Source organism: Amblyomma maculatum, chromosome 1 (genome assembly GCF_055883805.1).
Source record: "Amblyomma maculatum isolate TAMU_Amacu chromosome 1, ASM5588380v1, whole genome shotgun sequence".
In the NCBI taxonomy this organism is placed as follows: Eukaryota; Metazoa; Arthropoda; class Arachnida; order Ixodida; family Ixodidae; genus Amblyomma; species Amblyomma maculatum.
In genome coordinates this window covers 79,232,853-79,258,452 of record NC_139344.1, presented here as the reverse complement: position 1 = coordinate 79,258,452, position 25,600 = coordinate 79,232,853, and the positions used below count along the sequence as shown (strand labels likewise).

At 45.7% G+C, this 25,600-nt stretch overlaps 1 protein-coding gene across 5 annotated transcripts in view; it reads right to left on the bottom strand.

Annotated features, from left to right (window-relative positions):
* Positions 1–25,600, bottom strand: part of Dora (zinc finger SWIM domain-containing dorado) — a 130,539-nt gene that overhangs the window by 47,417 nt on the left and 57,522 nt on the right. For all 5 annotated transcript variants that reach the window (XM_084588407.1, XM_084588409.1, XM_084588408.1 and 2 more), the window contains exons 12-17: positions 21,404–21,578; positions 21,000–21,194; positions 14,757–14,906; positions 5,065–5,251; positions 930–1,016; positions 722–846 (exon numbers count right to left, since the gene is read on the bottom strand). In XM_084588407.1, coding sequence (XP_084444533.1) covers positions 722–846; positions 930–1,016; positions 5,065–5,251; positions 14,757–14,906; positions 21,000–21,194; positions 21,404–21,578 — 919 coding nt within the window. The remainder of the gene's footprint in view (positions 1–721; positions 847–929; positions 1,017–5,064; positions 5,252–14,756; positions 14,907–20,999; positions 21,195–21,403; positions 21,579–25,600) is intronic.

Here is a 25,600-nt window from a genome sequence, read left to right as displayed (position 1 = left end):
GCCGTTGGTCAAACCGCAGAAGACGGTACCAAAGAGACTGACCCAGGCAGCGCGAGAGAAGAAAGCGAAATCCGTGCTTGGCAGAAGTGCACGCTAATTTGCGCTGAATGGGACAGGGATATGAAGGAAAGTGCGCCCTCCGCGGCGGCCGCCGGTACGTGTGGACAGCAGCTTCCCACCTGCAGGTATGCGCTCGCGAACGATCCGAGTCGTTCGGGCTGCTGTCGCACACAATTCCGAGAGGTCAAGAAACTGAAGAAACCGGCGGCCGAGGAAGACAGCAGACAAGGTTGAAAGCTATGCAAACGCAGACGGGACGGGAAAGGCAGAGACCATGAATGTATGGGTGATGCTCGGGGAAAACAGGCGCGATGACCGGAAGTCTGAGAACCAAGCGTCACCCGATGACGCTTCGTGGGCAGGGCTAGCGGGGCGAAGTTCCCGAGCTGTTTTCTTCGTTTTTTTCTGGTGTCTCCGAGTGTTGAGTTTAGGGGAGCGAGGAGGAGCGCCATTTTTAATCGCCGATATCTCTGGTGTTAATGAAGCTAGCTAAAACATTCCTGCGGTGAATTGACTTGTGAGGGAGTACCTATCTCTCGACCGATTTGCTTTACCCCATTTTAGACATGCATGACCCCTTTAACATGTCATGTTGCGAGTTCACATAATAATGTTCACAAATAATTTTCACATTATTTTAACACTGCCAAAGAATACAAACCTTGGCTAGCTTTTCTTGATCATCTTTATAGAACACAAGTAATGTGATGCTGAGATCACCCCTTTGCCTCCTTGTTCCTTCACACAACAATGGATGCTCAGCTTCTGAAACATTTGCCTTCAACCCTGTAAATATAGAAAAATGTAACACCAGATCAGGAAAACATACCCAGTGTGCATTTTTTCGTTCACTACAACAAATAACTTACCTAGGGCAGCTACTGCTGCTTCAAATCCTAAAGTCTCATCCGAAGGTAGCTTAGTGCCTGGGTTGGGTGCACCTTTTGTGTTGTTCTCTGCAAAATGTCAAGCACGCTGTCAAGTTTAGCAGGCAATAACATTAACTACAATTTAACAAATCCCTGCTTAGTATAGGTGCCCTAATTATCTGTTTGTTATAAGTCATAAAGAGATGGCACCATGACCGATCCCATGTACAGTAAAAGCTCGTTAATTCAAACTTCAAGGGACCGGGAAAAAAGTTCGAATTATCTGATGTTCGAATTATCGAATGGCCTCGAAAAAACTGACCAAAACCGTTTGTACTACAATAAATGTACCGTATTTAGTCGCGTAACGAACTCGCTCGCATAATGAACCCACCCAGCCCAGATTTGTGCCTACGAATCTGAAAAAAAAAAAAAAAAATAATAAAGGCGTCAGTCGTCCCTCTGTTTCGCGCCTTCACGGTCCACAACACATTTCTTGGCAGTGCGTCAAGATGCTGCGCGGCGATAACGGCGTGTTCGTGTTTATCTTTTGACTTTAGCTCGGGCAGGGAGGAAAGCGAACTTGGCAAAGTGCCAGCGCTTATACAGTTGTGCAAGCCTCCTTTTCAGTACGTTCGCTTTATCATGCTATGAGCGACTTGGGCAGGCGGCACCGTCTACTGCCACTCCAGTCTACTGCCACTCCAATCATCGGAGCGAACGGTGCTAAAAGCCGGCGTCATGATCGCGGCTGACTCGTGTGCTTCCGTTGACGACTGATGGGTGGAAGGATGGATGGCTATCGAAAAAAAAAAAAAAAAAAAAAAAAGTTTACCCCATAGTGCCCGTTCCAGATCATAGCCTTTTATGGGCATTGGCTGGGACCGCGCCGACAGTACTTATCCCTATTTCCAAATTAACAGGGTTGGAATTAACGAGTATTTGGTTGCGAGCTACGGAGGTTGCGCAGAAGAGAGAGCAGGCAGCCGCCGCCGCGCGGCCATGCACTCACCTTGCCGCGGCTGCGTCCCCTCCCTTCAACGCCGCCGGCCGCCCCGCCGGTCATGGCGCCATTTAAGTTTTACCCACTCTTCCATGGTTTTACCTGGTTCCTTATTCTGTCCCCGTTTCGGACGTGCGCAGCCTCTAATTATGCCTACCGATCGCGGAGGTGTTTCTTTACCTTTTTTTTTTGGCCGCGTGATGTGTGTCAAGCCGTCCAGACGCGGCGGCGCGTAGTTCGAATTATCCGTAGTGGAACCGACTCGCGTTCGAATTAACGGGCTTTTTTATACACAGATCTCTATGGAGCTTGGCCGGGCCAAGTAGTATAGTTCGAATTATCCGAAAATTCGAATTATCGAGGTTTGAATTAACGAGCTTTCACTGTATATGTACAGGAATGACTAAAGAAAGTGGCCGATGCAGCATGGGCTGATATGAACCCTCCTTCTCTCACCATCACGCTGCTTAGCACAGGTATTTGTACTGATGGGAAAGTTGCGCCAACCATTTCCAATCCACACCCGCATGTTGAAACATTATTCATCAACACTGAATCAGCTGTGTCAGTTATGAGGGAACACTCCCAAACCATATAGTATTCAAAGTCAGAATACATACGAGCAGCTCTCAGCTCATGCTGCTGGACTTTTGATGCTTGAAAGATCCAGCACTAATCCAGTTCAAAGCCAGCATCTTGTTCAAGATTGAAACTTCCCGTCAAATGCAAAAATAAAGCTCCGATTGGTTTAGACACTGTGAAAGCCTCAGGACTATACTTGTGAGCCCACAGCTATACTGCTTGCCCATAAGTTCTGAAGAAGGCTCAGAAGCCATCAACTAGAGAGCACTCGCAACTGGTCCAAATTTACGAAGAGGTAATGTCTATGGTGACATCCTCAGCTCACATCAGTGACCCTTCAATTTGCTACAGCCATCTCCTTTTTAAGATGTCCGAAAGAAACAGCCAGCATCAAGTAGCCTGTTTATTCCTTCTGAACATGTGATCCCAAGCTAAGCTCACAGCTGTTTGTTCGGCTTGTCTGTCAATCTTGCCCGGGAATCGTGAAAACCAAGCAACGTCTTCAGGAAAAATACTAGTGGCTAGGCCTAGGCAAACTGGTATAAAACTAGTAGCTGCACAATCTGCTAAGCTGCAGACAATAGTGTTACTAGAGTCATGAAATATCCCACGCCACTGGAGCCAGTGGGACAGTGGAGCATGACAGCTACAAATATTGTGTTTGCTATTTCGGTTGCAGTTTACTTTTCCAAGTGGCCAGCAGTTACTTTCTGCAGAGACCTGTCATCATCCTGTAAAGATGTGAACTTGCTCTTACCAGTATATGCACAGGGAGGCTAACTTGTAGAGCTGGTCTTTGGCCATGGGTTGCAGTTTACATCTCAAAACGTAATCAAGTACAGCTTTTTGGCTGTGCATCACCCCCAAGTAAATCAAGAAGTTCATTCCTGGTCTAGAAGGCAATTTCTGCTGTGTACCTCCACTGAAGATTCACAAGCATATAGGATGCCGACACTTTTGCATGGAAGACAGTCAAACTTCGGATGCCTCGCAGTTGTCTGCAGCTCCGAAGAAACAATCACATTGGACAGTAAGAATAAATTTCTCGCTGATAGTACCGCTCAGCGGAACTTTGTTCTTCGTTGTGAATTTAAATTTCGTGCAACTGAAAAGCACTAAGTGAGCATAGTCGATTCAAAGGCTGTACGCCAACTGAATTGTGAGCAACTCAGGAAATATAATGCCATTTCCTATGAGAGAGAGAGAGCTTGACTTGGGCTTGTTAGGCTTTTTCAAATGTAAATGTGTAAATATTTCTTGCTTTCAATCATTAAAATTTCTTTGATGAGTTCTTTTTTGGCTTTTTCTAAAACCTGTGTTTAATGTTAAACTACAAGTTTGCCCAAAGGATATCTCAGCAACTAGAATAGCTGGAACAATCAATAATTCCTTTTGTATTGTGAAGCTGAAAGTATAATGCATTCAGTGTTGGGAGCACAACGTTTATTTTCACCTTTACAATTTTTCATCTTAATGATTCTTATATAGTTGCCATGGCTGTGAGTGCCATGTTCAACGAGCTGCTAAATCTCTAATATTAGCTCAATTTGAAAACTGCTTCCAACGTTGCATTCCTTACACTTTACAGTATCCACCTGTATATTATAATTTAATTTTTGATGAGCATTTTTTGCCCTACTGCTTGGGCAGGCAGTAACAGTAATTTTCTAATACATTTTTAATACCTCTTAAACTAATTGTACCAGAAGGGCAGTTTTTGCATATCTGAAATCGGCAGAAAAAACTGAACATTTCTGCAAAGTTTCATCAAATTTGGTTGGTAAATAACAAAATTAGTTTTAAGACCTATGTCCCCTCTTAAATAAAAATACATGATTTTCAATACGGGAGAGATTGGAAAACACGGAAAATAAGTTACATCACTAATTTCGTTACATTGAGGTTAGTTATATCGAGGTTCGACTAATTTGTGCACACCATTTTTTTTATGCCTTAAAGACGAAAACTTGCAAATTACGCCAGTAAATGAGCCAACTCTTGCAAATAAAAACGGGGCGTTTTCATAATGCGTGGGAAAAAGAATTATAATTAATTTCAGCAGCCAGAGTTGTGGCTGTGTTTACAATGTGAATGCATAAGTTCTGCGAGATTTCTAATCAAACGCTGCCCGGAATACACATTAGTTTCGTGCAGTCCCTTGAAAAAGGCTCTAGTGTATTTAGTAAATAAAAACTCCCACCAAGCTAATACAAAAAGGTTTGGTAATAATACAACTTTAGCAATTTATTCAGGCAGAATAGAGGCTGAACGTAATGCACATAGTGCCCTGATCACCTAGATTCAAAGCAAAGGTGGAAGCAGTTATTGGCAAGTATTCTCAGTCTCTTTACGTATAGTCTTTTTACAAATGACTACAGCATAAATGACACAAGACTATATGTACAAGAGTTCAGAATGTGATCACACCGCTTATCACCCAATTTTAGTGGGGGCTGTTCTCTGAATTAGCTCCAGTACAAAAGAATGAGTGACTCATAACCTAAACAAAGTTAAATATCAAAATGCACACAACAACAGAAGAGCACTCACTGGAAAGCACCAGGGCATCAAAAATGTAGCTTGAGAGCATCAGTGGAAGCAAAGCATCACCACGAGACTGCAGCCTGTGATCACGTAAGGCTTCTGCTTTCTCTCTGATGTCATTCAATTCTGCATCTCCCAATGGAATTTTCTTCAACAGACTTACAAGATCTTGCTCCTGGTTAGCCAGTTTGACCTGCATTATACAAACAGCAGAAAACGTGCTAAGCCATTGCCCTTTTAAGCAAGGGCATGAACAAAATGATTTCAATCTTCACCATGCAGTGGGCAAGAAAAGTAGGCTTGTGTGAATACTAGTGCTTTTTTGGTTCGAAGCAAATAGTAATTCCTCTCTAATAATTTCGAAGCGAATACTTCAAATAGCAGGAAGTAAAGAAAAATAAACAGATGGCTACAGTCTGGGATTTATTCAAGGAAAGTAAACAACTTGATTACTTAAGAAAATCTACAAATTTTCCTGCAAATACACTAGCTGTTCCACATGCAGGGGTTTTTGGAGCTCCCTTCTGCAGCTAACAAGGGCTCATGCAGTAAAAAAAAAGGCTTTCACTTCTTGTCTGGGTGGCTGGTATCGAAAGATACCTATGGGCAGCTGCAACCATGGTTGGGTAAAGGTGGCTGTCTGCTTTTCCACCACATAAGGTGGTCTTCGGACCGGGAAAGAAGGAGGGCCTTCAAGTACTCAGCAACCTCCTCAGAGATTGTACAGTTTCACTTATGATATGCATGCAAACTGAAGTGTGTAAAAGCACTCCACACAGAGTCCCCTGATGGGTCTGCAAAGCATAACAGACATCTTTGTATCTAGGATCAATCAACATTTCCAATGCACGAAGACGCGACATCTTATATCAGGGAACCTCGTCTCGATGCTACATAGAAAGAAGGCTTGAGGCAAGCAATGCTGCCTCATCACCTTCAGAAACATGTTCAGCTAGACCACCTTAGTACACTGCAACGGGGAAATGACTTGTGACAGCGTGGAATAGCTCTCCCCAGACAGTTCAGTTGTGGCATGGTCAAGTGGCTTCAAGACTTGCACTGCTTCATTCATAACCTTCCACTTACTAGTGTTCCAAGTATGGGACTGCGTCAGATTTTGAAAGTTCTACAGTGATGACCGTATGGAGTTAGACCGACTCGCCCAACGCACTCTTTTAGACCGTATGGAGCTGCATGAGCCTGGACATCATGGCATGCTCACTGTTCTATTGCGTTGGTGTGTCTTGTATAACCTTGAGAGGGCCAAGCAGCATGTTCCTCTGAATTTCCTGAAGCCGTCCTTGGGCCTTGGCATTTCGTTTGTATCTAGCCACAATTGCTCTGGCCTTAGCACAGAGTTTCAAAAACTCTGACCCTTCTTTTTTGGCATCACTGTTACACAACTGAAAGATGCGTCCGAAACACTGCACACCACTCCAGGATGACCACGCAACTGCTTAAGTAAAGTTCCTTCCCTTATCTGTAACGATGAAGATAGGCCCAGTACCGTGGGCTGGAAGTTCCCACTCCTCGACGACACCTGCAATAAATAGCTCCAGGTTTTTGCAGTGCGAGAGTGTGTCTGTGCGAGCCAATGCATGCACATATTGCACGAAGTCCCTGTCCATGACGTGACAAGTTACACAAACATAGCTGTCATTTGCCCGTGATGTCCAACCATCAGGTGATTGACAGCGACTCCACTTCGATTGCAAAACTTTCTCCAAGCTTCTTTTTCCCCTTCTCTTTGCTTGATGCATAGCGGTCTGGAGCAATGGATGGCATGGCATAATCCAGCATAGCGATCTTTACCATGTCGAGGCAACCTGGTTCTTCAAGAATGTTGCAGGGGTGCATACCACAAGCTACGAAGCGAGCTATCATTTGTTATCTGTTGGGCTTTCGGGACCGACACCTTCACTTTCGACTTGAAACTGTCAGGTATAGATGGCTGTTGATCACTTGCCTTGCTTGCCCCTTTGAGCGCGGAGGGCCTTTCGTGTGCATCCCGCTTCTCTAGGTAGCCCTTGTGCAAGTCTGGATGTCTGTTTAAATGTGTTAGGGTTGTTGTAGTACCTGTCGAGGTCTTCAAGGCTGCCTTGCATTTAAGACGCCGAGCTTCGGTTCCCCGTGGAATCTTCATAAAAATGTTCCAAACCGAATTGCTAGCTGCATACACGTCCCCCATGGTGCTCTGGAGTGGTCCAAGGTGGCTGGGACTGCTCAAATGCTGCCACAACAGAGAGAGAGTCGCTCACTAAACGCAATCGACCGCACCAACGAGACGCGTTTTTGTATGTCTATTTTTGAGCTTTGCTGGCGTGAGTTGGATTGGTTGGGCTGGATTGGATTGGGAAAAGTATTACTGAATCCAAAAACCAAATGTCCGAAAACGCCTTCGCAATCGACCGTGCCGACGAGATGTGTTTTTGTGAGCCTTTGTTCTGAACTTTCCTGGCTTGATTTGGACTGGATTGAATTGATAAAAGTAATACTGAATCCAAAAACCAGAACATCCAAAGACGCCTTCATGTGGCTATTCGCTCGAGCAGAATACTTTGAAATTTCCGAATAATAAAATTCGAATCGAAGCGAACAAACAGCTCATTATTTGTTCAACTATTTGAAAAATCGAATATTCACATAAGCCTAAAGAAAAGTAAATCCCCATTTCACAACAAGAGTGGCTGTGATGACATGATGGTAATAGAAAACTGAGAACTAAAATGTTCCCGTTCTTTCAACCCTTGCTTACAGTACCTATGGGTCCACATAAACAATCTGATCATGTGCCGATCTAGCGACACATATCTAACACTTATTTTGAATTCACAAAGTCAACAAAACTCCTCAGCTGCGTTGTCTTATGTAAAAGTGCATCATTGGGCAACAGGCAAAGGTTAGTAAATGAGTTGCAAAATTCTGATACAGTACAATACTGATATTACTTTCCTAGATACTGTATTTCCATGAGATAGTCCTGCTCTAGCTACAGTTGAATCCCGCCACAACGAATACCGCCACAACGAAATTTCCGCGACAACGAATAATTTTTTATTCCCCGCGAGTATCCTATAAGAATTAATGGCCTAAATTTCTCTGCACAACGAACCATTTTTGCAGAGCGTTTCCGCTTCAACGAAATTTTCGCGTTCAAAATCGAAACCGAAACTCGTTTTATTGGCGAGAAGTCCAAGTCAAATCCAAAGCCACATTAAGCATGAAATCACGTGATTGCAGTTCCGCCATTTTGGCTTTGTGTCGTGGTCGCGTTGTTCACTCGCTGCCTTTCTCTTCGACAACGACGAGTTTTCATCCGCAGGACACGATGGCAACGCAAGTGAAAAAACGCAAAACTCTTTCCCTTGAGCAAAAAGCTCAAATAATCGCCCAAGCAGAAAGCGGAAGGAAGAAAGCGGCAATTGCTGAAGACTTCGGAATTCCTGCAAGTTCGCTGTCAATGATTCTAGGCAATAAGGACAGCGTGAGAATGGCACTTGCTTCAGGCACATCCTCGAAGCACAAAAAGGTGACGTGGCCCCTCCATGAAGAGTTGGACAAAGCAGTGCATGCGTGGTTTGTGGAAGCACGAGCCAGCAACGTCCCCCTGTCCAGAAGCATCGTCCAGCAGAAAGCCTTGAACTATGCATGCCTACTTGGCATTGATGATTTTAAAGCCAGCATTGGCTGGCTAAACCGTTTCAAGGCCCGCCATAACATCGTTGGAAAAGTGTTGTGCGGCGAGTCAATGTCAGCAGACGTGGACGGAGCAGCTGCTTGGAAGGCGAGTAACATGGCCGGAATTTTAAGCAACTTCGCGCCTGCACATTTACAACACCGACGAGACCGGGCTATTCTACGAGATGTTGCCGGCTAGGACGCTCGACTTCAAGGGGCAGCGCTGTCACGGCGGCAAACACAGCAAAAAACGCATCACAGTGCTGCTTTGCACAAACATGGATGGCTCGGACAAGCGTCCGCCGTTAGTCATAGGCAAAAGTGCCAAGCCGTGCTGTTTTAAGGGGGGACACGGCTCTTTGGCACCGAAAATCGGCCTGAAAATCGGATTTTCAATTTTTTCATTTTCGTATTCCTCGCACCATTCCGCATCTGCACGCAAATTTTCATCCTTATACCCCGCGTATTTATGAAGTTATAGCGATTAAAAAATGCAGTACCACACCCACTGCCCTTTAAATTGTGGACAAACGACACCCAATTTCGATCGCCCGGCGCATGAGAACTACGCGCTCCACCGCGGCGATTTTGGTCTCGTTCGAAAGTGCGCGCTTTCGGCTTATTTTTTCTTTCGGAAAGCAACCCTGTGCGCCCCGCCTTCTCCATAAAAAACAAACAAAAAGATAGCATGCAGCGCGCGCTACTATTGGCCGGTTAAGGCACGTGATCAAAATGGCGTCGTTTGGTTGGTTCCGGCAAGCTAGCCCTGAAATGCGGACTCCCAGTGACGCCATTTTGTCTTTCTGCCGACCACGCTAGTGCAACGCGAGAGTCATGCCAGGCGCGAAGAAGTACCGCTCTTTGCACAAGTACGGGCGAAAGCAACCAAAGAAACGCGTTAAGAATGCGACTTCGTTGCATACTGTGCAAGAAGCAAGTGCCAGTGCTGCGGGATTGTGTGACGATCACGTTGCGGGCGGCGACGCTTCTCCGATTCCGCTGGACAACGGCGCCGTTCTTCGTGCCGACTGCAGTCGTGTACGTATTGATACCGCGCCTGTCACTAACAGTGACATAACTCAAGTGAGTGCCCGTGAGCAGGCTACGCTTGATAGACTGGTATCGACGCCGGCGACGGCACGAAAGACCGCGCTGTTCGCCGATGCAAGTGGTGCGTCCGCAGAGTCAGATGCGGACGGAACGGCCTCCTATGCGGTAATTGACCTCAGCATTGTGAATATCCTTCTGGATGCCGTGCGGTGCAAAACGTGTCGTGGATGCGTGCGTTTAATTACCAGCGACCGGAGCTATGGCCTCGCCGTAAAACTGATCGTGCTGTGCGACAACTGCGGTGAGATTGCGGCCGAGTGGAACTCGCGGAGGATTGACGGCGAGAAAAGGTGCAATCCTTTTGAGCTGAATATTCTGGCTAGTCGAGCAATGCTGTCGACCGGTAACGGCCAGACAGCAATGAACGATATCTTTTCGGCGATGGGGTTGTCGCGGCGTGGGATGCACAACAAGACGTTTCAACGGCATCTGAAGAACACACTGCAACCCGCTGCTACCCGAGCCGCCACGACCGCTATGGCACAAGCCGCGCAGGCAGTGGCGAAGGTCTACGATGACTTGTGTTTTGGGCATAGGGGGAACATTGCCGTGTGCTACGACGGCACATGGATGACGCGCGGACACTCATCACATATAGGCGTCGGTGCCGTGGTGGAACTCTTCACTGGTTACGTGCTTGATTATGTGGTGTTGTCAAACTTTTGTCTGGGCTGCGAAATTGGTCCTAAGCCAAACACTGATGGCTACGAACTTTGGAAATCACGCCACCAGTGCCAAAAAAACACCAACTCCAAGGCTGGTCAAATGGAGGTAGAGGCTGGCAAAATTCTGTTTGAAAGATCTCTGCAGCGCCACAACATGCGCTACACAACCATGCTATGCGATGGGGACAGTCGCACGTTCAGTGCTCTTAAAGATGCTGCAATCTATGGCTACATTGAAATAGTCAAAGAGGACTGCATAAATCACGTGCACAAGCGTATGGGAGCAGCTTTGCGCAACCTCTTGCAGAGACACAAGGGTGCAGGGAAGCAAAGTCTTGGCGGCAGAGGAAGGCTGACAGCTGATCTAGTTGACAAGCTGGCAATATATTATGGCCGAGCGCTTCGATCAAATGTAGGTGATGTGGATGCCATGCAGCGAGCTGTGATGGCGACATATTACCACATCACATCTACTGATGACTGCCCCAAACACAGTTTGTGTCCTACCGGTGATAAGTCATGGTGCCGCCACAACGCTGCAAAGGCAAAAGAGGAGCCTGCACCAAAGCACAATTACAGTCTGCCAAGAGATGTGGCTGATGCTCTTTTGCCTGTTTATAGTTGTTTATCAGAGAAGAGCCTGCTGCAGAGGTGCATTCGGGGGAAGACCCAGAACTCGAACGAAAGCTTCCACTCGGTCATCTGGACCTTGATCCACAAAGAGCGGCACTCATCACTGTTTGCTGTGGAAGCAGCCACAGCAGAAGCTGTGCTGCGCTTCAATGCCGGCTGCAAGCATACAGCAGCAGCAATTCTGCAAGAATGCAGTACAAATGTGACAGCAACTGGGTCCAGGAGAGCTGAAGAAAAGGACTTGCGCCGTAGCGCACATTCTGCAAAGAAGCGGGCGGCTTCGCTTGGCGTTGCTAAAACAGAAAAAAGAAAACACCGCGACAGCATGCACCCCGACTATGCTCCTGGTGCATTTTAATAGCATGAGGTCTTTGGGGTTGCCCTTCCTGATTAAATGCCGTGAGGCTTAAGTGCTTCCGACAATCCCCCAATTTTGGTAGTGTTGCATTTTTTAAAGATCAATATCTCTGGTCCTGTTCTTGCTATTGCTTTGAAAATTTTTTTTCTAGAAAGGGAATCCTGCGAGTCTCATGAAACCAAGGTAAATGCAGTGACCACAAAAGAAAATTTGCTGAGAAGGTTATGTTGTCTTCGGTACCCAAATGGAATTTTCCTTTCAAACGTTTCCTATTGCGTAACTTTGGCTCAAATTGGCATAGGCCATTAATTTTCGCTTCAGATCACTTTCCACCTGTTTCTGATCTTGTTGACATATCAATCATTGACATAATTTACACCTACATGCTGTGAAGTGTTTTTCCTCGTTTTCTCAAAACTGCAATTTTGAGGGTGCTGCAATTTTGGAGGAGAGATATCTCTTAGTCTATTTGTGCTATAGCTCTCATTCTTGTCTTGTTAGAAACAGAAAACCTTCGACAGTGCCGTAGGACAAAAATATGTACAGTTATTATGCGGCAACATTTACAGAATTAATTATCAATCTTAGGTGCCAACCTGGGCTTTTATTCATAAAAGTTTGACTTATTGTAACTTTGGTTCAAATTCTTCTACCACGTTAATTCATGACTAGCGGCACTCTATGATCCTTCTAGATCACTCTGGCAGGGCTATTCTCATCATGCCATAAAGTGTTTAGTAATTAACTCACCTCCAAACGAAGAACATGAATTAGGTAATATTTTGAAAGCTATTTCATCTACAAGAAAACTAATCAGATATTTGAAATCAGCATGCAAAAGTACATTAATGGTGCAAGTTTCAGTCAGATCCACCCATAAATAAGGAAAAAAGTTTTAAGAGGGGTGTCCCCCATTAAGGGAACTCGTAGCCTACCTGTGCAGTACAAGGCGAACAACAAGTCATGGATGACCCGCGCTATTTTCACCGAGTGGATGGTGGCATTCGACCGCGACATGAAGCGGCAGGGCCGTAAAGTTTGCTTGCTTTTGGGCAATTGTTCAGCGCATCACTCCGACGAAGTCAAGCTCACTAACACGGAGCTGAGGTTTTTCCCTCCCAATTGCACGTCTGTCTTACAGCCTCTCGATCAGGGCGTGATTCTTAGCCTGAAGCGCGCTTACCGCGGGAGGTTAATTCAGCGGCTGCTTTTTAACACTGAAACCGGCCGAGACACGAAGGTGGACTTGTACGTGGCACTGCAGATTATGTCTGCTGCCTGGAGCACACTGGGGCGCTCAGTAATTGTGAACTGTTTCAGGCACGCCGGATTTGCCGAAGGTCGACCCGTACACTCTGCTGGCCTAACACCAGGCGTTACAGACGACGACGAAGAGGCGTCACCGGCTCCGGGGATCGCGGCCGCCTGGAAAACGCTTGGAGAAATAGGAACCGTGCCGCCTAATCTCGAGCTCGACGAATACATCGGCGCTGACGCTTGTGTTGTTGTTCACGAAGATGTGAGTGATGAGCAGATCATAAAAGCTGCCCGGAATGATAAGGACTCTTCCGATGAAGAAGACGACGACGTACAGGAAGCGCCGGCTGCGGCAACCGCCGTACAGGTGATGGACGCTTTTGATGTCATCAGGAATTTCGTTGCTGTCCGAGACGACGATGTTGCAATGGGTTTGCTGACCGAGTGCGAAAATCGCGTGACGGCGTTGCTCGCCGTGAAGCGTAAGCAAACCAAGCTTACAGATTTTTGGCATTAAACGCCTTTGCTGCTGCTTGGGCAACTCTTTCTGCGTTTCACGTCAAATTTTTGCGATAACGAATTTTTTTTCGTGCACCGTGAATTTCGTTATAGCGGGATTACCATAGAAACTCAGGCAATATAAACTCTATCAAATCAAAACCACGGCAGCGTTCACGCGTGGTACATCACGAATGTTGAGACCTCAAGATGGTTCTTTTCCAATGCCGGCGATGACATGCTGGCCGATGTGGGGCCCCTATAAATTAATAGTCCATTGGTGCCGGAGGCCGGCCAGTTTAGCAGATCTGGTGTGCTGCTCCCAAGCCTGCACCCCAATATTTTCATAGGCAGCAATGTTTTCGACTGTTGGCGCACTTCCAATGCTGTTAAATTGTCAAAACGGCCAAACGAGGAAAACAAGTGGCAACCTATGCTATCGAGTCACAATCTTAGAAGCGGAGCTTAGGTGTTTTCTGTCTGCTTGCATTCAAGCTTTCTTTTTTCCCATCTTTGTAATTTTAGAGGGGCCAGCTTATATTCGCAGATGGCTTATATTCGAGTAAATACAGTACACCGTGGTCCTCCTCACGAGCAAGCCTTTGGCGATGGGGGAAGTGGCAAGTGACATAGCCTGGCATTGGTCGGTTGGCAGTTTCTGTGATGTCACGTGTCTCAACTTTGTATGCGAATACATTTTGTAGACACAAGCACAAGGAATAGGGGTGGTGCGAAAAGCTAGGGCACACAACAAATAGACATGACTAGCCACACTGACTGCAGACATGCAAAGAAGTCTCCATGAAGAGACTTGTTCGCGCTTGTTCCAGCTTGCCCCATCTCCCGACGTGATGCTACGATGGTCATGTCACATATCAATCAGCCATGAAAACTACCAATGGTGGCTTTTAACAATGACGCTTGGCGGTGCGCAGTGTGAATTATTAAGTACTGAATTAAGAAGTAGCCTATATATGTAGGCTCCTTGCACTGTGGAGCTGACCACAACGTACAATTTCAATTGTCCAAAATTTTGAATTATCGTATTTTTGCTATTCAAAGGCTGTTTGGCATCTATAACACAAGTTGGAATGAGTTTGAATAGGGCTGTCACAGCTGCAACTTCAAGTGCACCACTCTTAAATCGTGTTTGCGGAAGATGTTTGCCAAAAAAGTTATTTCTCACTCCTGTCTCGTCAAAATATTGACACGAAAACAAGGAAAGGGGGCTATATTTTAGAACTTTTGAAACCCTCCCTCACTTTGGGCATCGCGATCGTGAAAAAAAAAATAAAGGGGGGTGCTTAGAATAAATACAGTAACAAGCTCTCACCAAACTTAACGCCCATGTACTACGTGAAGTAAATGCCTGCAAAACAGAATCTTGTGAAACTTTGCCTGTCCTAGCTCCAAGCAATTAGTAAAGTTAGCTCCCAGTCAGCTGAAGGCTCTTGGCTATAACAAAAATATGGCTCAACAGCAGCTCAAGCAGAACTTACCTCAAGTGCTTTTGTTGAGGCTGGTGGCCGAGACATTTCCAATCCAAAGAGCCCAATGCGAAAGGCCAAGTGATGGTGTTCCGGATTTTCGCCCAGCACTTGGCACAGGAAAGCTGCCTTGGCCAATGTTGCCGACGCCAAGAGGCTCACCTAAGGAAAAGGAGTGGATGCATGTTATACCCAATAATACAATTGATCTCATAGACAAACCGTACCACAATTACTCTATCCCTTCAAAAAGAGAGTGAAAGTTGCATTTAATTTATTGCTGACTACCACCTTTTGACCAAGTGTAAATATAAAAGGCACGTGAAGACCGTGTAAGAAACCTGTCGTATCAGTGTGCATGTACTAAAGTTGGCAACAGTGTCCAACCCAGTTTGCATGAAACTTGGAGTCAATACATTTTGGGCCAACCAAGAAGACAGCCCAAGATAGTGTAAATTAAAAAAAAAAATGACCAGGAGCATAAAAAGCACATGCATCAAGCAAGTGAAATTTTGCTGATAAATGCATAACAAATACTGTTCACACAAGCACTTGCTTCTAACGAAAATTAACTTAACAACAAGGAAGATAACCCAAAAGGAGAGTGATTAAGAAATACCAGCAACATCTATGCCAAAACAACCCATAAACAAAAAAGCAAAATCAGACAAATGCCTACCAAAAAAAAGAAATTCTTCTAAAAATGATAAGATGGGCAATGTAAAAGCTAATTATGAATAATTATGAAAATGCTACAAGCTTCCACCTTCAATTCACTGCAGTACTCGTTTGCAATGGGCAGACATTTACAATTATGACCGCGTACAACACACAAGAATGTGTTGATTTTCTTTGATCTCAACTGCAGTGCTCTTTCAAGCATGCTCAACAAACACCTCAGTATAATGCTTACATAAGGCCTAGAGATAACCTCCAGTTGGTACAAAATTAACTCAGTTGTGTGCCTTACCTAATGCAAAGAAGGTAGCATTATACAGTGGGCTTCAATTAACCATGCTTAGGCAACCCGCTAGTTGCCAGCAAATTTGCTTCCAAATATTCACACCATGGTTACATGGCATGGTGGTACAAGAAGCAGCCCACTGGCCGTGAAAGTAGTCTCCGTACTATAAGAATGTAAGGCGCAAGGCATGAAATCTGTCCGAGCCCTTGTGAAGTCCGGCAGCATCTCACTGCAACGCGCAACAACAGGCTCCTTGGGTATAACGAAAATGATGTGAAGGTATTGAGGGAAGGGGCAGACTGCAGAACAAATACAGTTGAACCTTGTTATAATGAACACTGACATAGTGAATTATTGAATAAAATGAAGTAAAAGCAAAGTTTGGCTGGCCTAAGTTTTATTTCTATGGGAGTCCTATCCTGCATACCAAAACAAAAATTCAAAATCTGTTATAACAAAGCAGTTATAACTAGCACCAACGGCTGACAGGCATGTGACTGGCACATGATCGAAAGATCCCCTCGTCATGGCACGCACCCCTACCATCAGTCTGACCTGTGCATGCGCGTTGCAGTCAGTGAGTGCGTTTATTGCGTCACACAAAATGGAAACGCAGAAACACGAAGCAGTTTCTGTTGCAACGCAAATGAAGACCTTTAGGAGAGAGCAGTGGGAGCAGAAGATTGAACTGCCAATTGAAGACACCCACAAGAAAGCGTGAACATGCCATGAAGAACTATTGGAAGCGCAGTTAGCCTTGTCATCGCATCAACTGGCGCTTGCCAATGTTGCTTTTGAGAACTTCGCCACTGCCGAGGACCACTTGGTTGTGACACCGAGGCACCTGAACTGACCGACCAAGAAATCGTAAATCTGCTCATTCCTGCAGGCGATGTAAGTAATGACGACACAGAACCGGAAAGAGAATAGTATCTAAACAGTGCAAAGGACGCTGATATGGCCATGCTAGATTACGCCACTTTTTAAATAGCTTCTGCATGGGGGCAACACTTTTACGCGAATGTTTATTTTTGCTTTCCAACACAAAACAACAAATTTTTGCGTCCAATACAGTGCAATACACTTATAACGATACCAGATATAACGATATATCGCTTATAAAGATCAAATTCTTGGGATTTATCAGTTTCCCCATTGCACCTATGCAAACAACCCCCCCCCCAACACCATTAACAACAAAAAACAATTATCAGCGGCACATACAGTCGAACCTGGATATATCGAACTCGAAGAAGATCGCGAAATAATTCGATATACAGAAATCGGGCTTATGACGGCACTTACGATGCGAGAAAATGATACAGTATTTGTCGTGTAATCAACCCATTCGCATAATGAACCCACCCTTCACTTTTGCACCCGAGAATTTGGAAAAAAAAAAAAAAAAAACCGTTAAGGCCAGCTCGCTCACATGCAAGCGATTGAGCGATCTCAGCGACGAGCGGCAGCGACAGAGCGAAAAATTTCCAACTTGTTGGAACTGCGTCCCTCTAGAGCCACCGCGGCAGCTCATAACAAGGTTTCTCTGTCACGACGGCGGCAGAAATTGCGAGCGCTTTTGCTTGCATGTGGATGGCGCGCGTCACTCCGTTTCGGCTGTCGCATCCACAGCTCATTTCTTGGCAGCGTGCCAAGATGCTGCGTGTTTATCTTTTGATAGCTCCTGCGGTGGCGGGGAGCGATCTTGGCAGAGTGCCCTTGATGGCTTGATTGCACAAGCCTGGTTCAATTTATCACGCCGCGCTTGGGGCGGGCGTAGTCCACTTCGGCAAAATCATTGGAAAGCGTGATAGTTAAATGCTGTTTGAAGCAAAAAATGCTAAAAACCAGTGTCATGATCGCAGCTGACCGCGTGCTTTCGTTGATTCATACAGGCAAGGGTAAACAACTCCTCCAGCAAAAAAAAAAAAAAGAGGCAGAGCGAGAGAGAGAGAGATCTTAATGTTCGCAGCTGCCATATCTTGCGCTACGCCGGGCGTACAGCACAGCGATAAGAATGGACGACTCTCGGAAAAAAGAGAGATTTGCCGCTTTATAACGTCCGCAGGTGCCATAGCCACGTCAGTCTTCGCGCGCAGAGGGTTCCCAACACACGCTGGAGAAAGCGTCCGACGTTCTGTCTGAAAACGGGCTGAGCTGGCTTGGCGCATGCGTAGCGCGTGCTACTGCGAACGAAGGCCGGGAGAGAGGAAGGAGAGAGATAGCTCGGCAAAAGAATGCTTCGCTCTATCGCGTTTTTCCTCTCTCGTTCCCATCGGTTCTCTCTGGTTCATTCACGCACATGGCTTGCAAACGTCACGTGCTGGCAAGCGGGAAACGATAACCGCAGATGCGCGCGCCTTTGGGGAATGAGCGCGACGCTACCCTAGACCAGCCGTCGCCGCTGTCCCCTCTCATTCCTTCCGCGCGTGGCTTGAAAAAGTCACACAGCAAACAGCCGAGGGTGATGCGATCATCTTTGGGGAAGGCACACTTTCCAGTGCGTGGTGCGGAGTTCGATATATCGAATGACCGGCGAAATTGAGTTCGATATATGAAGCGGCTTTCCTATACTTTTACATAGAATTTTCAAGGGGATATTCAGCGAGTTCGATATAACCAAAATTCGATATATCAGGGTTCAACTGTATAATACAACGATTGCTCACTGACCACCCAGAAGATGTTTACCACGAAAATTTGTCTGAACAGTTGATAAAACAATATGCAAAGAACTCGGCACAAGTGCCAAAAATGGACAGGCATGGTGAAATGCATGAAGGGACATTGTGTGCGGCTAGGAAGTGAAGCGCTATTGCCATTACAATTGCTGCCTGTCGCATTCGAAACTTTCGAACATTTGAAAACTACCGAATAGACAGAAAATTTTTGAATTCCCCGCTGTTTCACTGCACTGCCCACATCACTGCAATGCTTGACCGCATAGATTCTGCAGTGAAGCATCCTCAAAATGCGAAGGGGCAGTTTTGTGAACGCAGACTTAACCTTTTGAAAAGAGGGCCTTCTGGACTGTGTGTGCAAATCGAGCACTTAGCGAAGCACTTAACGAAGCCAGGAAAAAACGTCTTTTTCACTTCAGTTTTTTCATGTCTAGTGCAGACAACCATCGTGCAGATGTTCTTCAGATAAAATTACTTTGGTGCAAACGGGGTTTTGGCAGTTTTTTCAAGCCTACTTGATAATTCGAGCTTTCGGGTAACTCACATTTTTCTGGTCCCTTAAAAGGCCGAATTAACAAGTTTACTTGTCAGCAACAATATGACAGCTCCACCCAGTTTTATGCAGATCTATATATTGTTTTAAAAACTCCACCCAGTTTTATGCAGGTCTATGTATTTTATTAAAAAAAATCAGTATATAGAATCCTCTATAAATGTATATTAGATTTTTTAGTAGGGCATTCACAATTTTTATTTGCAAACACCACATGAATTTTGAAATAAGCAAGATGAATAATGTAGGCTATTTTTAATTTTCTTATGCGAAAGCGTTTGACTGCGTAGATCACAGCAGATTGTGGCAAGCTCTCCAAGAGATGGGAGTTCCAATTCACCTCATCTGTCTCCTCAGGAACCTTTATGAAGGGCAAGAGGCCACAGTCAGAACTGGGCATGGTCTTACTGATTGGTTTCCGGTTGAGAAAGGGGTGAGGCAAGGCTGCATACTGTCGCCCTGCCTATTTAACCTATATGCAGAGTGCATCATGAGGAAGGCCGGCCTGGATGAGTCTTCAGCTGGAGTGAAGATTGCTGGAAAACGTATCAACAACCTTAGATATGCGGATGATACCACTTTAATGGCAGAAAGTGAAGTGGAACTCAAGAGACTTCTGATGCGCGTACAAGAAGAGAGTGAGAAGTTTGGGCTTAAACTGAACATTAAAAAGACGAAGATCATGGCGTCTTGCCCTATCAAGTCCTGGAGCATCAATGGACAAGAAGTGGAAGCTGTGACAGATTTTCTGTTCTTGGGCGCCAAGTTTACCTCGGAAGGAGACTGCAGCCATGAAATTAGGAGACGCCTGCTTCTGGGAAAGAGAGCAATGGTTAGCCTTGACCGCCTAGTAAAGAGCAGAGACATTAGTCTGCCAACCAAGATCCGTATAACCCGTGCTATGGTCTTTCCAGTTGTGATGTATGGATGCGAGAGTTGGACTGTGAAAAAGGCTGACCGCCGAAGAATTGACGCGTTTGAATTGTGGTGCTGGCGAAGACTCTTAAGAGTTCCTTGGACTGCCAGAAGATCAAATCAGTCGATATTGTCGACCATAAACCCTGACTGCTCATTGGAGGGTCAAATTCTAAAGTTAAAGCTCAGCTACTTTGGTCATCTGATGAGAAGAGAGGAGTCGCTGGAGAAAGATTTGATGTTGGGAAAGGTTGAGGGTCGCCGGAGAAGGGGTGGGCAGCGAACGCGATGGTTAGATGGCATTCTCGAGGCATTGCAGATGAAGCTATGTGATGTTAAGAAGATAGTGAGAGACCGGAAAGCGTGGCGTGACATGGTCCATAGGGTCACGAAGAGTCGGACACGACTGAACGCCTGAACTGAACTGAACTGATTTTTAATTTTCATTCTTTTTTCACAGATAAGATCATCAGTATTTGAAGACAATTCCCCCCCCCCCCCCCCCATGTTCGCATTCAATTTGTATTAAATTTTAATATTTGCACACCCTAATGCAGACCCATCCCCAACAGAGGCTGCTGTCCCTTCTGACCATCCTATACTGTTGTTAGTCTATATACAGCCAAATCCGGGATATATTTAGTTTCCCTGATATTTGTATCAAAACTAAGGTGCAACCATTTGTTGTACAGCGTTCCAAGTTTTGTCAAACAATTTCTTGTTGCGCACAGCATCCATGTGGTAATCAGGATGGAGACCAGCTTGCAAGATTCCAAACAAAGACGTACATACCTCCAACTGTATGCTTTCAAACCTATGTTACGGCGAATATGGCTCCCAGACGCCGTGTGAAGCAAGGCAGTCTATGCAGAATACACACTCACATACCTCAAATATAATAACAAAAAGAACTTTAACAGTACACGTCGAAAAGCCCTCGAAAACATCTCACCAATGTGAGTGTGGCGAGGTTCACTGTCGTTTCAAATCCTATTGCAACTTGTCCGAAATTGACTGATGTTCCTCACAACAGAAAATTCAACAGGCACTATTTTGAACTATTACCGCTTCATCACCACGTAAAAATTGCTACCACACAGGCCATCCTGGGTTTTGACGTATCCTCACACATAGGCACAAACCTGGTGCCAGGCTGGGTTGAACCGACGACCGCGACGATTGCCTGTTGTTTTCCCCGGCTGAGCCGATGCCACCAATCCTTCTACTTCTAAACTGGGTGGATGAGCCAACAGTTCATGTGCCAACCGCACCGCCAGCTTGCTAGCCTCCTGGGTGTGACCATGGGCATGAAGTGCCTCCGCACGAGCAAAGAGGATCTGTTGGGAAGGAAAGTTTTGAATGGTCAAAAGAAGCAGCATTTTTGCACAGTTCCCTTTATCCAGAAACAAGCAGTAGCCATCCCTCAAGTTTCGCGATTATAATGAATTGAACGAAGCAGCACCTTTTCTGGACCGTTGTTCCATGCCTAAATTAAATGCCCTGCAAATAAACAAGTTTCCGCCCATAATGTAAGAAAACAACTTACCTCGAACGGATCTTCAATCTTTTTGATTTGGACAGGCAAGCAGTCCTCGTCCGGAAGCCTCAGGTCCCTGCTTTTATCGACATTTGTGGCCTTTCCTTGTGAGCTGAAGTAATAGATATGGTACTCTTCTCCAGCAGTTACTCGATCGTCGCTTCTCACGTCGACGTTGCAATTCCTAGAGGAAAAACAAAGCTGCTGTGTAAAGCTGTAACAACAAATAGGAAAAACGCTTGGGAGCAACATGTGAGAAATGAGATACGCCACAACTAAGCTCTGCAAAACTAACCTACGGGAGCACTGTCACAATGCATCAAAATGTTTACACAAAGCAGGGCTTTTACTATTACAGCAATGCAGTGATAACACCACATCCCACCAAGCTCTCAAAAGAAGCACGAGGCGAACTGCTTAACGCCAGTATAAATATGTGATTGAGTAAACAATATCCTTTCATGTTTTCACGGCAGCATAAAAGATATCAGACCTGAAACCTGACAGCCTTCTTTTCAGCGACTTAAAAAAAAACTTGCCACTGCACAGATACCATATTTTCTAATCTACGAGTTGCATTACTGCGCAAGCGTCCAATCGTTAAAACAACCTGACCTTCACAAGGAAAGTTTTGTGGATTTCAAATGGTCGCTGCGATGCTGAACGTTTACACTGTGTACAAAGGCTGGCAAGCCAAACACAGGCATGGAAGTGCTGCATACAGGGATGGTAATGTATGAAACGAAATAAGTATAACTAAGGTAAAAAAAGAAAAAGCTTTTTGTCTAAGCTGTAACTTACAGATTTCGTATGACAGTAATAAGCAACAGGGATGGCTGTTCCCCCAATGCATCGTTATCAAAATATATTCTATGCGTGAAGCCAAAAACTGCTTCACAGACCCTTTCAGCCCTTTCACTGAGCTTCCGGAATCTGGACATGTTGCGCCCAGCCTTAGAGTACATTCTGTGCAGAATTTAAGCAAGAGAGCGAAACCTGCTACTTTTCTGGTTGCATTGATGAGCGCTTTTACAATAAGAGCTTAGATGTACCTTGTGCTGAACTTTAATCCAGTTAATTACATATACAGCAAAAAAGTGCAAGGAAAGCAAGGACAAAAAAAGAGTGCCAGGTCTCGTATGTGCTTGTGTGTCATTATTGCTGCCCTCTTATTTTTCCTCCATAGAAGCCTACATGGTCCAGATACTTTCCCTTCTGACACTACAAAACACCTCAGCAGTACAGTCGAACCCGGATATATCGAACTCGAAGGACCGTGAAATAGTTTGATATATCGATAATTCGATATACAGAAATCGGCTAGTGACGGCACTTACGATGCGAGAAAACGATACAGTATTTCCTGTGCAATCAACCCACTCGCATAATGAACCCACCCTTCACTTTTGCACCTGAGAATTTGGAAAAAACTAAAAACCGTGAAGGTCAGCTCGGTCACATGTAAGAGATTGAGCGATCTCAGCAACGAGCGGCAGCGACAGAGCGAAAAATTTCCAACTTGTTGGAACTGCGTCTCTCTCGCCGCTCGAGCCACTGCGGTAGGCGGCAGCTCAAAACAAGGTTTCTGTGTCACCGCGGCGGCAGAAAGGCGGCAATGACAAGAGTTTTCGCTTGCATGTTGATGGCGCGCTCCACTCCGTTTTGGTCGTCTTATCCACAGCTCATTTCTTGGCAGTGCTCCAAGATGCTGGGCAGTGATAATGTCACAGCGGGTTTATCTTGATAGATAGCTCCTGCAGTGGCGAGGAGCGAACTTGGCTGAGTGCCCGTGATGGCTTGATTGCACAAGCCTGGTTCGATTTATCATGCTGCGCTTGGGGCAGGCGTCATGATCGCAGCTGACTGCGTGCTTTCGTTGATTCATACGTACAAGAATAAACGACTCCCGCAAAAAACAAACAAACAAACAAACAAAAAAAAAAACTCCCGCTTCTTAACGTCTGCAACAGTAATATCCTACGCTACGCGGCGCGTACAGCACATCGATAAGAATGAATGACTCTCGCAAAAAAAAAAAGAAAAAAAAAAAAGAGAAAGAGAGAGAGATGTGCTGCTTCTCAACGTCCATAGGCTCTATAGCCACGTCAGCCGCCGCGCGCAGAGGGTTCGCAACACACGCTGGAGAAAGCGTCCGACGTCTGTCTGAAAACGGGCTGAGCTGGCTTGGTGAATGCGTAGCGCGTGCTACTGCGAACGAAGGCCGGGAGAAAGGAAGGAGAGAGATAGCTCGGCAAAAGAATGGGCACACCCACGCACATGGCTTGCAAACATCATGTGCTGGCGCGCGGGAAAGAATAACTGCAGATGCGCGCGCCTTTGGGGAATGGGCACGGCGCTGCCCAAACCAGCAGTCACCGAACTGTCCCCTATCATTCCTCCCGCGCGTGGCTTGAAAGTGTCACGCGGCAAACGACCGAGGGTGATGCGATCAGCTTTGGGGAAGGCACACTTTCCAGGTGCGTGGTGCGGAGTTCGATATATCAAACGACCGGCGAAATTGAGTTTGATGTATGACGCGGTTTTCCTATACTTTTACATGGGATTTTCAAGGGGATGTTTTGTGAGTTCGATATAACCAAAATTCGATATATCCGGGTTCGACTGAAGGAGGAGGAAACAGCTTTATTTAACGCATTGCATTAAGCGTTAGGAATGTCCTAGGCCAGGGTCACCAAGGCTAACTGATCTTGCAGCTGATCAGAGGGTTCGACTGTAGTGATGATCTTCTTGAGCTACATCAGTGCCTTCATGTCGTGTGTGGAAGTTGATAAGTTTGGTGTTGTAACGGGTAAGTTGCAGAGCCACCTGGCAAAATGACAGGCCCCCTACAGAGTAAATGCATGATACTACCTAGGATATGAATTACCCAGGACGTTACTGTTTGGAAAAAATATATATATATATATACCTACTTCAGTGGTTTGTTAGAAGTCTCTTACCAGGAGAATGGCGAAAGCCTACCCGTCCTCTCCTATCATTTGCCTTTCACAGTGTCTCTAATCTGCGTTCGTTGCAGTGCTACATATAATTATAATTGGTTTACAGGAAAGGAAAGGCGTAGTATCTGTCACACTTTCTCCGGCAAGTGCGAGTTTGGACGGTACACCCTCGCTCTTGTCACGTGGCGTTTCTTGCTGCACGTTCATGTGCGGCATTGCAGGTGGCAGGAACGTTAGACAAGAACTAATCTACGTGATCTCGTGCAAGAGATTTCGCTCCATGAGCCTACAAAGGCTTTCCCTTTAAAAAAAGTAATGTATTAATTACAAGTCTCCAAACTTGGTGCCAAACCTCCAATCTCGGACAACAGCCAGCCAGAACAGACGCAGCTGACGCATCTTTCATAAAATGGTGCAATCTTCCAAAACTGCTGCCATGTGCAGCATGATGCCTGCCCACAATGGGAGCCGTGCTGCGATTATCGCATTTAATTATTCCCATAAAAAGCTTGGTAAAAGAACTGAAAAGGTCAACATACCCATCCACCTGACAACCTCACTTCCCCCTCAGACGGTGTGCGCACGCATACTGCTAAGACGTGCAGGCTCGCACTTGCAGCAGAACATGACAATATGCAACATGCAGCCAGTTTCATCTGGTGTCATGGAGAGGTGGCAAAGCCAACATGGCCCACCGCCGCTGGCCTTCGATGATGGTGAAACAGGGCTCGTCTTACTTACCCCTCATATAACCCATGAGGGGAAAAAAAACTCCCTAGTTTTGGTTTCATCTACCTTAAAGGACTGGAATGAAACTAAAGTTCAAAAAGGAATGACTCCCTGCACATGCATGCGGCATTGGCTGAGTTACTATGTTTTAACATGTGAACCGTGCAGTGAAGCATCGCCAAAATGCGACGGGGCTGTTTTGTGTAGAGGCACCACTGCAGCTGTCTCGCACTGCAGAAAAGGCAGCGGAGGTTCTATGATTTTAAGCACCACTTCAACGTTCCCGACAATGTGCGCAAAGTAAACCACTTGAACAAACCAGGAAAAACCGCAGTTCTCACTTGGGTTTCATCTCAATGCAGACAACAATCATACAGGCATTCATTAAATAAAATTACTGTAAAAGAACAGCACTTCACAATAGGTAGCGAAGCACTGGAAGGTGTATGTGAACAGTATGTAAACTTAGGACAGGTAGTAACCGCAGATCCAGACTATGAAAGGGTAAAACCCGGAA